The sequence below is a fragment of the Manduca sexta genome, unplaced genomic scaffold, assembly GCF_014839805.1.
Source record: "Manduca sexta isolate Smith_Timp_Sample1 unplaced genomic scaffold, JHU_Msex_v1.0 HiC_scaffold_2640, whole genome shotgun sequence".
NCBI lineage: Eukaryota > Metazoa > Arthropoda > Insecta > Lepidoptera > Sphingidae > Manduca > Manduca sexta.
Window position 1 is genome coordinate 4,243 of NW_023593625.1, and position 12,252 is coordinate 16,494.

At 35.8% G+C, this 12,252-nt stretch overlaps 1 protein-coding gene across 1 annotated transcript; it reads left to right on the forward strand.

Annotated features, from left to right (window-relative positions):
• Positions 1–4,654: 4,654 nt before the first annotated feature.
• On the forward strand, positions 4,655–11,803 carry LOC115455914 (the record flags this gene model as incomplete). The annotated part of the gene is made up of 8 exons (XM_037446154.1): positions 4,655–4,778; positions 5,349–5,445; positions 5,769–5,911; positions 9,359–9,441; positions 9,789–9,908; positions 10,244–10,394; positions 11,012–11,127; positions 11,525–11,803. Coding segments are annotated over exons 1-8 (1,113 nt in total), but the record flags the coding sequence as incomplete, so codon positions are not given.
• Between the last annotated feature and the right edge of the window lie 449 nt (positions 11,804–12,252).

A 12,252-nucleotide genomic window follows, 5' to 3' on the forward strand; every position in this document is an offset into this window, starting at 1 on the left:
ATAGTACTACAAAATACTTCTTCGAGCTTGCCGTTCGCCTGATGGTAGCCGCTACGACCGCCCGTAAACAGTAAACACCATCCAACACCTTGAATTACAAAGTATTGTTTGGTATACCACTGCGCTCGCCATCCTAAGACAAGAGATGTTAAGTCTCATTATGTCCAGTAGTTACACTGGCTATAATGTCCTTCAAACCGGAAAACAACAGTAACTACACACTGCTGCTTAGCGGCAGAAACTTTGCGGTGGTACCTACCCGAAGACTCTCACATATGAGAGACCTACCACCAGTAAAACCCGCTTGTGAAAATATATCCGCTCGATATTTCCGCGAAGGCCGAATCAGGCACTAGACCGTGTGTTACCCGATTAAGGGGAGAGTAGACGGCGGTATCAGATCGCGCGCCGTCGCCGCGTCACGTTCCAGATTACAGATACTAGATAGCTTTCTGTTACAATCTATCGAATGCAAACGTTAATATACTTTTATAGTTTTAATTTTTATTCATCTTAGTTCCTTTTGATTTTATGTCTGATATGGTAGGGTTTATTTTCAGAATTGGAAGTTTCTCAGATAATCACAGATATAATATTGTACCAAATATGAACCATAGCAAAACAGTAACAAAAATAAATAATGAACCCAGCTCGCACTGCTATTTAATTATAAAAAAAATAATATTATTTACAGTAATGCACATACGAGGCATAAAACAGCTATTGAAGCAGATTGAAGAAAATTGTAATATGAACTTTAAAAAAATGCTAACAAAAATGAATAAAGTGCCAGATCGTACTACTATTTAAATATAAATCACTTAATAATATTTAAAATTATATACATATAAGCTCAAAACAGCTTTATAATAATAAGTTTACAAAATAAATATTTAATTAATAAATATAAAATACTCTACGATGCTGAATAAACCATTACCATTGCCAGCGTTGACGCGTCGAATTGGCTTTGTGCCAATATATTTAATTTTAAAGTTCATTTCGTATTAACGGAGTGTAATGAAATTATTAATTACTATTTTCATTATTATAAATGGCGCTTTATTGGAAAGTTGATTATTAATACGTTAAATTGCGGCTTATTTTTGTAAATACGGATTTGGATAATTGGTATATCATGTCCAGGAATAACACATAGGCTACTTTTTATCTCGGTATTTTTTTTCTTGACAAATTATTAGGAACACGGACTATTATTATCGATTAGGAAAGTTACATTATCGCTATAAGGTCGAATGCATACATGTGTGGGTGAGGTCCCGCTATTTGATACTTCTGTCCTCCACCTATCTCGGTAATTAGCTCCCATGGCAAAAATAGATGGTGCTGCCGTCGCGCCATATTCTTAAAGCTTTTAACATATTTTGTAGCGGGAAATGCTTTTCACGCGAGCAAAACCGAAAACAAAACATAACTTTTTTTTATTTTCTTTTTTTAGTAAAATAGTTTAATTTAATGAAGAAAATTTTGTCTAAGATAGTACACCCCACCGCTACTGACTGTAACGCAATAGATATTTAAAACTGCTTATAACAATTAAAACTGTATACGTAGTTATCTTTAATACGTAAGAACTAAAGCTGGCATCAGCGCCAAGCTATCTACGTAACACACGGAGTTTTTGTCCTTAATCCGTTCGCCAACGTTACCAGCTTTGAGAAGGTTTAAGTGGTTTTAGCAGAACATGAATTACCGCGCGAGCTGCTTTCTTGATAACATTCATAATGAATTTGCATCAAATTACAAAGCAAAAACGAATAGGAGCTGATTTATAGTTTCTTCATTGATAGTAACAAAGGTATGTCAAAATTACGAAGTTTGGGTTATGTTTTTTACTTTAGCTTTGTTTTTATGTGCTTTTACTTTAGCGACGTTTGTGTTGTGGCAACTCATAACTTTAACTGTTACTTTTACTTTTACAGGGCTATTATTAAAACGTACATGTTTTATAAACATTCTTAGAACCATCCTGTAATACGAAGACAGTGTAATGAAATATTTGTTTGCATGTTCCAGTATTTATGTCAATATAATGTATTGTGAACGACATTCTATTACATTACCTCGAGGCTCGAGCATCGCGAGTCCTAAATAAATAGTACAAATGAATTTAATTTTTATCGTCGTTTTTCGTCTTCAGGTGAGTGATTTTTTATATCTCAGAATTACGCTGTTCATTATTAATATAATAAGAGTTGCACAGTTTCATTAGTTTTAGCGAGATACATCTCAACTCTCAATATCATTGCATTTATAATGATGTATTTAATTGTACTCTGAGCGAATTCACAAGGATAGCAACATGGGTAATCTATATATAAAAATAAATCCCTATTTCCCTTGGTCACGCCGTCCGCGTGAACGGCTGAACCGATTTCAATATTTTTATGTTGTGTTTGTTATTGTCAGGAGAAGGTTCTTATGAAAGAAAAAATTCAAAAAATTGCGCGGAAAATTAGAAAACTTAACGAAAATATTAATTTTATATAACTGTCAATTGTTTAAAATAACTGCCAGCGATTGACAGATTGCGCGCTGCAAATACATAGATAAGACGGGACAACGTCTGTCGGGTCAACTAGTATGTTATAAATCTAAATAAATACATGTACATATATAAATAGATTGTCGATACTACAGCATTGGGGTAATGACCCTGTAAGTATAAGTTAGATAATAAATAAATAAAATCTCCACTTACGCACTATCTATACTTATAATAAATCTGTAGAGAGGTCAATTCTGTACATGAAATATATTTCCAAAATAACTATCAGAGGGTGATTAGGGATCGATACTGATGCCAAAAATGCAATTAGTAAAATTTTTGTCTGTCTGTCTGTCTGTCTGTCTGTCTGTATAACCGTTATAGAAACAAAAACTACTCGACGGATTTTAACGAAACTTGGTACAATTATTTGTCATACTCCTGTGCTGGTTATAGTATACTTTTCATCACGCTACAATTAATAGGAGCAGAGCAGTGAAGGGAAATGTTGGGAAAACGGGAGAAGTTACTCCATTTTTAAGCTTCCGTCGCGTGTGCAGCCTTAATGGTTAAAGTTACACAGAAATCATGTACGACGGAAATGTTCTCCTTAAAATTATGTAAAAAATATCACACGACAGCATATGTCTATCTTTTATGGTTGACTCACAATAACACGTGTAACTCCCGATAGCTTAGCAGTTCGAAGCTTTCTCATTATATTTGTCTACTCTTACGTTTATAACACTCTCAGTCATCCCTAATTAAAAAAGTTAACATTATTAAATATTCGATAAAAAGAATCATAGAAATCGGTATAGAAACACCAAAGTTATACATGAAATACGCTAATAATAAGCCATCATGCGTGAATACTGAATCATGCTATAAGGATTATTTTTGTATATATATAAGGTCGCGAACGCACAGGCAGGCGGCTTGCTTGGCACCTAGAGGCTAGCGAATCACCTAGCGAGTAGCTTCGTAAAACGAACATTCTCGAGCGTTCGCGACCGGCTCCATTTTTGAAGTCCGAAATCCACGCGGGCGAAGCTGCGAGCGGAAGCTAGTATATAATATAATTACGATTTTTCCAAATTTAATTCGCAAACGTTTTTGAAAATGCTTTATCATAAAATCCTTTGTGGTCGCAAGTGCCCATTGTTGCAGATTTATTCAGTGACATATTTTTTGTAATTTGTCTGGGCAGGAGGGTGCATATGCGTTACTTCAACCCCCTCTCGGCGCCCATGTACAGTTTTAATTCTCGTAATACCTAAGTATGTAATATTTAAGTAAGTCCACATCCAGCACAATTTGTTTTAGAGGCAAAAAAGAGCAAATACAATCCTAAAAGAAATAATATACTATCTTTAAAGTGCATATCCGACTCAATTCGTTTTAAAGATAAAAAGGAACTAATAAAATACTAAAAGAAAACAAATGTATAACATTTTAAAGAATATGCTGTGAGTTGTGAGCACAGGCCTTTGAGCACTATGGGTCGTTAAATTATATTCGACACGGTATCCATCAATGTTACCACGAGTCGCATTACATTGATATAAGACTAATGAAACATCCGATATAGGTATATCGGATGTTTCATTAGTCTAGCCACAAATAGAATTACTATGACTATTTTTGTCAAAATGCAATAAAACGTAAGTCGCAAACCAATCCTTTAATTACCTTTCGCTGCTTCTATCTATTTGAGCTATTGTTTTTGTTAGTTTTCTCCTTTTTTAAACTGTCATTGGTATTAGTAGCAGTAATTATAATTAATTAATTTGAAGTACCTACTTATAACTAATGTTAAATAAAAATGCTATGTACATCTGTCATAAATGTAAGCATAAGTTAATTGAATATTGCCGTGTTTCTACCCATGTTTGTGGCTGCATTGTTGATGTATCTGATTGAATAAAATATTAAGGAATAAATTTTCTAATCTAAATAATAATGATGATCTTGCGGCAAGAAATTTACAATGTTTACCAAATTTAGACGCAAAAAAACGCAATTATAAACATACATACGCGCTTTCAACCATAATGTTTACTAGACTGAACATAACTGAAAACAAATGCAACCACCTTCCATATTAAATTCTGTGACACGTCCAAATAAAACCATTTCGCAGCGATGATTGCTCAAAGCCACAAAGAGCGCTCGTGTGGGGTCGACAACTCACCAATAACAGTTGTGTATGAGGGGACTGCCCGCGTCACAGTGTACCCCTGGATGGGCATATTGTTTTACCCGATGTGTACGTATGCTTTTTTTGGTTGGTTTTATACATATTTTAGTGACAATGGTGGAGAATAGGCCCTAAAGGCCCCAGGCGAAAGCAAAAAGAAGGCCTATGGTGGACTAAAAAAAACTTCTCCGGTTTTACTTTCATTAGTAAGATCGTAAAAAGAAGGTCCTTCAAGGCACCGCGCGGTGGTGGTGCGGGACCCCATACGGTTGCTCGGTTCGCCATCCCCAAAGGCCGCCTCTGGTGGAGAAAACACCTAAAAGATAATCTTGTTCTGTAAAATATTTTCTTCATATTTGTGACTGATTTCGTTACTCTTTGGTGACGTAACAATAGTATTTGTAACTGTTTTATTATTGCAACACACATTAGAATAAAAACTTTTCTTGTGCAATTCTGTGACTGTTAATTACAAATTTCCTCAAAAGCCTATACGCCTTTACACAGGTGAAATTCTATAAAAACACAATTGTTTTCATATCATTCTATATCTATATGAAACATTGCACGTTCCTTTATGCTAACATTTTACAGATCACTGACTTAGCAAATTTAAACATTATATATTTTTTGAATCAGATAAAAAGCGATTGACCACTGCTGTAGTTCTCGTGACGCGGCAAATGGCTATTGGAACAGCTACTGAAATTGATAAACTGCCCAAGCATGACTTCAGGTAGGCTTTTATTCGTTATTATAGTATTTCAATAAATGATAGAAATATAACAGTAACTATACTAAGAATAAGTCGAGCACAACGCTAAGAGTCACAAAGGCAGTTGACACAATTACGCCGGCCTGTTGGAACTGGTAATACACACTACACAGGCTAATCCCGGAACGCGACACTTGCATGGACCACTATGGCGGTTTTAACACCTTGTGTACGATGGTCGCTATCCGGACGGATATAAAATATATCCTACCACCAGCGTTTGTAATTTGTAACTTTAATATATGTATTTATTTTAATGTATAACAATTATTACAATATTTTAGAGAACGATCGAGGGTGGTGTTTGGCCACAATTGCAGTGGACCTACTGTGAGCATCAGAGACTACACCTTCCATCCTGATTATGAAAAAAATACTTACAGCGCTCTAGTGATGATTCAGTTAGAAACTGACCATTTGCAAATAGGTAAGACAAAACAACTTAAATTACTGGTGGTACGTCTCTCATATGTGAGAGTCCGCCTGGCTAGTTACCACCACAATGTCTAATTCTGCCGCCAAGCAGCAGTGTGTAGTCACTGTTCTGTTCCGGTTTGAAGGACATTGTAGACAGTGTAACTACTGGACATAATAAGACTTAACATTTCATGTCTCAGTATGATGAGTGCAGTGGAATACCGAACAATACTTTGTAATTGAAAGTGTTGGATGGTGTTTATTCTGTTTATGGCGGTCGTAACGCTTACCATCAGGCTAACGGCAAGCTCGTCTCGTCATTCAAAGCATTAAAAAAAACATCAAAATGATTTTATAATTGTCCATATCAAATAATTATATTAATTAGATATTTCGTAAAGCTAAGTCAGCAACATTATAAATGGAAATGCAAGAAAACGTAGGTACATATAATATGGAGGAAAACACATTTACATAAAAGGCATTCCTACATCAAGTTTTGGACGTTTTTGCATGTAATGCTAACCGGTGACTACGATATTAATTCTTTCCAAAAGAATAAAAAAACTCAATGGCGTAGTTCTAGTATATCGTGCGCAGTTTACATCTTTATGAAGCCTGGCATTCGAAGCCCGGGTCGCCCAGTGACATTCGATTTTTCTGCTCTATTAGCCTGTATTATAGAATTTGTGTCCGATACGGCGATAGGCTCGTTCGTCCCCTATCCCATTACTGAACGGAATAGACATAGCGAAAAGTGGACCTCTATCTACCTCAGTGGATAAAGGTGTGATGTGTTTATTATTGTTGATAAATAATATAAACAATCGAATCTTGTGTCTAATGGTAATGCAGGTGGGAACTGGGTTGCGAACTTAATGAAACTCTGGGACCATTGAGTCTGTACTTTCATGCTTATAATAATAATATAATATCAGTCTAGTATCATATACTGTCCCACCGTTGATCACAGGCCTCCTCTACTACTGAGAGGGATTAGGCTTTAGTCCATCACGCTGGCCTAGTGCGGATTGGTTGACTTCACACACCCACAAAATTCCTATAAAGAACTCAGGTATGCAGGTTTCCTCACGAATTTTCCTTCACCGTTAAAGCAAGCGATAATTCACAAAGAATACACACATGATTTTAGAAAAGACAGAGGTGTGTGCCCTTGGGAGTTAAACCTGTGGACATTCGTCTCGGCAGCCCGTTCCACACCCAACTAGGCTATCGCCGTTTTTATCGTCCTTGAATTCCAGAAAATACAATCGGCTGTAAATACAACATTTCTAGTTGTCCGAACTGGAATTGAATTTTTAAGTGTTGTATAACCAAAAAATAAGGAGACGTTGGTGAATTTAGTAAATTAATGAAATCAAATAAAATACTTATTTAAATTAACGTGTTTTTGTTGTTTCCTTATTGCTAAGATTAAAGAGCTTCTAAAAATACGTCGCAAGATATTCGATTGTTTTGGTAACAGTAATGTGAAGTTGACAAGTACTGTAAACTTGCTGAATACAAAGTTAGCAATTCATTGAAGCATTCCTTAAAGCTTGTTCGTGGTAGACTCTAGACAGCTCTGTCTACGAGAATAAGCCGGTCAACTGAGATAATACAATTATCTTGTGAAAACAGATGTGAACTGGTTCACAGTCGTTTTTGGGGTTCCTAGTACTTCAAAAGGAATTTAGGATCATTTTTGCCCGTCTTTGTGAATTTATCGTTCGCTTTAACGGTGAAAGAAAACATCGTGAGGAAACCTGGAAACCTAAGAAGTTCTGTGTAAGAATTTTGAGGGTGTGTGAAGTCTTTCAATCCGCACTAGGCCAGCGTGGTGGACTAAGGCCTAATCCCTGTCAGTAGTAGAGGAGGCCCGTGCTCAGCAGTGGGCAAGTATATAATACAGTGCTGATATTATTATTATTATTATTTACCCGTCTGGATATCAAAACCCTTTTTCTCAGGAAGGTTTAGAGCTATCGAGTAAAAATTTAAACGAAATACTCGCGACCACGGTGTCTATCAGCTGTGAAAAAATTAAACTTGTAAGTCGACGCGATAAAAAAATATGATCCTATTCACATTTTTGCGATTTCACTAAATAATCAAAACCTATAGGGTACTTCCCGTTGACCTAGAATCATGAAATTAGGCAAGAAGAAAAATCTTACAGCGCATATAAAGGAAAAATCGGTAAACCATAAATATGTACTTTTAAACTTATTATTTGCGGTTAGTGTAATAACAGTATCTAGAGGTCGAACCGCATAGTTAAGTTTGTTAAGAACTTACATATATACATAGATATTTTACCTACAAGTTTGCACGGAACCCTCGGTGCGCGAGTTCAACTCGAACTTGTCCGGTTTTATACAAACATTCAAATTAACACCTTAATCATAAAATGTTTAATTTTGAATTCCTTTACAGAATTACACCCCATATGCCATCCGCCTAACCACTTCGTAAAGCCCCAGATGTACGCAATGACTTTGTCTAATGGTATGACCAACCAAATCAATAAACAATAATATAGAAAGACAGGGTCATGTTGACATTGCGTTACTAAATGAAACCACTAACTTATCTACTTAAAAATACGCTTGGAATAAATTAAAGAATAAGAATAAAGAATAAGAAATCTTTATTTGGAATTACTCGAACTCTAGATGTAAAATAAATAAGTGTAAGTTTCGAACAATCTAATAAAAAGTAATTTTAATTTTACGCGCCCTAAGGCCAGTACCGTTACTCTAATAGAGTTTGTCGAATGCATTCCGGTACACACCATATTCGCGCTAAATTACAAAATGATAAAAGAAATCAGATAAGTAAAACCGGGATTTCTGGTGAAAATATTCGTTATTCATTGCTGATTGTTAGTAAAGGTAAAGACGAGTACGTGGTTTAATTTATTAATGTAATTTAAAAATTACCCGGTATATGTAACTTCTTCACATTTCCTTTTTTTATTGGAACTACGATAACAGTGTGTGACATCAGAACTCTTAAGCACAACATTTAAAATCCACTGAGCCTAAACGAAATAAATACAAATCATAGAACGAGATAATAAAATCTATGTACTAAAAATTCTCTCTTGTGTTGGAAAATAATATTTCACACTAAATTCTATGACACTATATTTATTTTACACTATTCGTTTTATCATACAAAATATAAGAATTTATAATGTGATTATAAAATTGTTTGTTTCCATTATTTAGATACTCTATTTTAAATAAATTCCTAGATAATATTCCATTGAAGCAATGAACAAAATAATCGTCAATAGTTCCTTTAATAATTTTTCAAAAATGTTATTACAGCATTCTAATACGGTTTTCAATCAACAAAACAATTGAAATAGAAATACGTTTCATATCTATATTCAGACATAAATGGAATTGTATTTGTTAAAGAATTTAATAAATGAATGCAATATTTGCAGACTGCAACAAACCAATAATAAGAATACACAAAATGGAGTACGTAAACGAAGCGGAATGCAAACAATATTATAGAAGATCTCAGGTTTGTACAAACATGTCGACGCTTGCAAGGCAATCATATCAAAGCGACAAACATACCGAAAATTAGTTATATATATGTGGGATTTGTTCAAAATAAAAATGTTTTTATCAAATAACTTGCTTCTCTAACAATTTTTAAGTCTAATGTCTTGACTAACCAAACTTCGTCTATTCACACTTCTCTCTTTTATCTCGCTCTCGCACATTACGTTCCGTTCCATGCATGCCAGCATGTTTTACAAAATATTTGTTGTTGTCTTGAAACTAAAATTCTAAAATGTCTTGTATCTTCACTTTCGAGATAATTGTACAAAATTGTATAAGTATATAATTTTGTTGCGATTTCAGTTAGACGTAAGTTCACTGTGGCCCTCGTACGCCACGTGTGCCCGCGCACTAGACGGGGGTGAATGCGTGTGGCGCAGCGGGGCGGCGCTAGTCATGAAACTCAACGGCAGATGGCGACTGGTACGTTTTAGGTATACTTATATTTAAGTATATAGCAGACCAGCAAAGTAAAAATATAATCTAATGGTAAGTAATTATCTGCATCTAGAATCAACTAGCAGCAATTCTAGCACCTTCCTATAGGGTAAGTTGGTAATGAGGAAGAATGCTCTATGGATCACTGTTCAGAAACTCAAAGCTATTATATTGAACTATTAACTTAAGCTGTAGTTATAACAAGACTCTGACAAACATGGTATCAAATCGGAAGCATTAGGTTTTATGGTCCCTATAGAAAACAATAAATAAAATATATAGGGATCTTAACATAGAAGTTTACACACTTATTAATACAGCTCGGTTTCGGCGTGCATGGACCAGGTTGCAGGGCACCGGCAAGGTTCCTGGACTATGGTATGTACCACAAGTGGGTGAAACGCAACATCGCGCGCATCGGCACGCCGACTATCACCAGGCTGGCACCGAACCACATGGTATTACGGAGAAGTAAGCCAAGATCTATACCGATTATTAACAGAGAGTTTCTTCGTGAACTGAAAAGGAACAGCTAAACTAAAAGTCCTTGGAGTTGCCACAACACAAACGTCGCAAAGTAGAAGCCATAAGTGTTACCGTATCACAAATGTCGCTTAAGTAGCAGCCATAAGAGTTGCCATAACGTAAACGTCGCTTAATATAACGCAAACGTCTTTATATCTGGCCCCTACACTACTTATCATCAAGTGCAGTGCAATTTGCTGTGCTCGAATGATAAAAGGACATCAAAATTATTAATTTAATCACTATTTTTCAAATACGTTCAACTATGTCTGGTTTCACTCAGTTTAAAATTTGTATAATTGTTACATGTAGGTAAATAATGTAACTTTCACTTTGCGGTTGGCCAACACCTCAGTCCCCCCCGTGACCAGGAAGGCTGCAACGTCTTCGAAACGTCATTAAAGAACATTATTTATGACTCCTATAAGCTACATTAATATTTTCTAAGGATTTGAACGTGAAATCGCAAACAATAACCCAGGCTGCAATGAAATATTTCATAACTGACTAAACGAAAACTAAAGATTATTTGAAAATTTGTCCAAAATTCCTTATTTCCACAGCGCTGTCCACACTGCAAAGGTACGGCCCGTGCGACAAAGGCGAGACAAAAACCGAGATATACACTGACACCGTACAAATGGAGAAGAAAGGCCAGTGGTTTCATGTAACTTACAATGTACGTAGAGTTGCAGTTTTAATCACTTTAGTATAAGTTTTTATCGTCCCGTGGCAAAATGCTTTCATTATATCTGACGGTAAGTACCTTTAGTAGTGGCATCCCAAAAAAGTTTATGGATTGCGGAAAAAACGCAGAAAGTTTGCAAGGTCTGACCCAATCCGAAAAGTTGATGCGTCTTTATTTTATTTGGAAACTCTCCTACCCTTATACTCGCCACTGCAGCTCCTGCAAGCCTGGGTCAGCAGTGGCACGTATTTTATGTAAAAAACGATGAAAGCTCGCCGAGTCTCAGGGAACACTAATCTGCCTCCGCAACGCAACTAATAAAATAAAACTATGGGGAGGAGCTAGAAACTGTATTTATTTGTTTATTTATTCCAAACATTATTTCCAGCTATCGTTGTACGCCGACGTAGAATACTCCTGCGTAGTTTTTCGCGCCGACAACTACAACCCGTTCGCTGAACGCGGCCACGATTGGTACTCAAAGCCCAAACTGCGCCTGCGCAGGTGGTGCGCCGGCTCCACTGCTGTCTGCTACGACTTCCAGTACATCGAAATACATTTTCACATCGATATATACTTCGTAAATCATATGATATTCAAGCTCAGCGCATACGGCAAAGAAGCGAAAGTAATAGACCCGATCAAAGCCAGCGTGTACGCAAATCAGGTACGTAGGAAACCTAATATCACGAAGTATGCAGATTTGAAAAAAGAATTAAAAATTAAGAAGAACGGACGCAATTCTTTTTGGTTTTATAAAGATGATGTTAAATAAACCTAATATTTAATGTGTGTTTTATTTGCCCAACAATCCTTTGTAGCTTTAAGTACGAAGAGACTCGATACGACATCGATACTAAAAAGATGTGTTCCTGTTTCGAATCCTTACTATTAAATAGGACGCATAATGATGTTTGTTATTAAATATCAAGACCGATAAACCGTATACTTATCAAACATTACTCCGTATGCGATCAAATTTACCCTTAACCAAAGTTTTCATATTTACATAAAATACTTTGACCTGTACCGTTGTAAAAAATGTCCATTCTCAATACTTAAAACTGCCATCAAACTTGAACGTTTAAAAGCATATATTTTTTTCTAACAAAATCG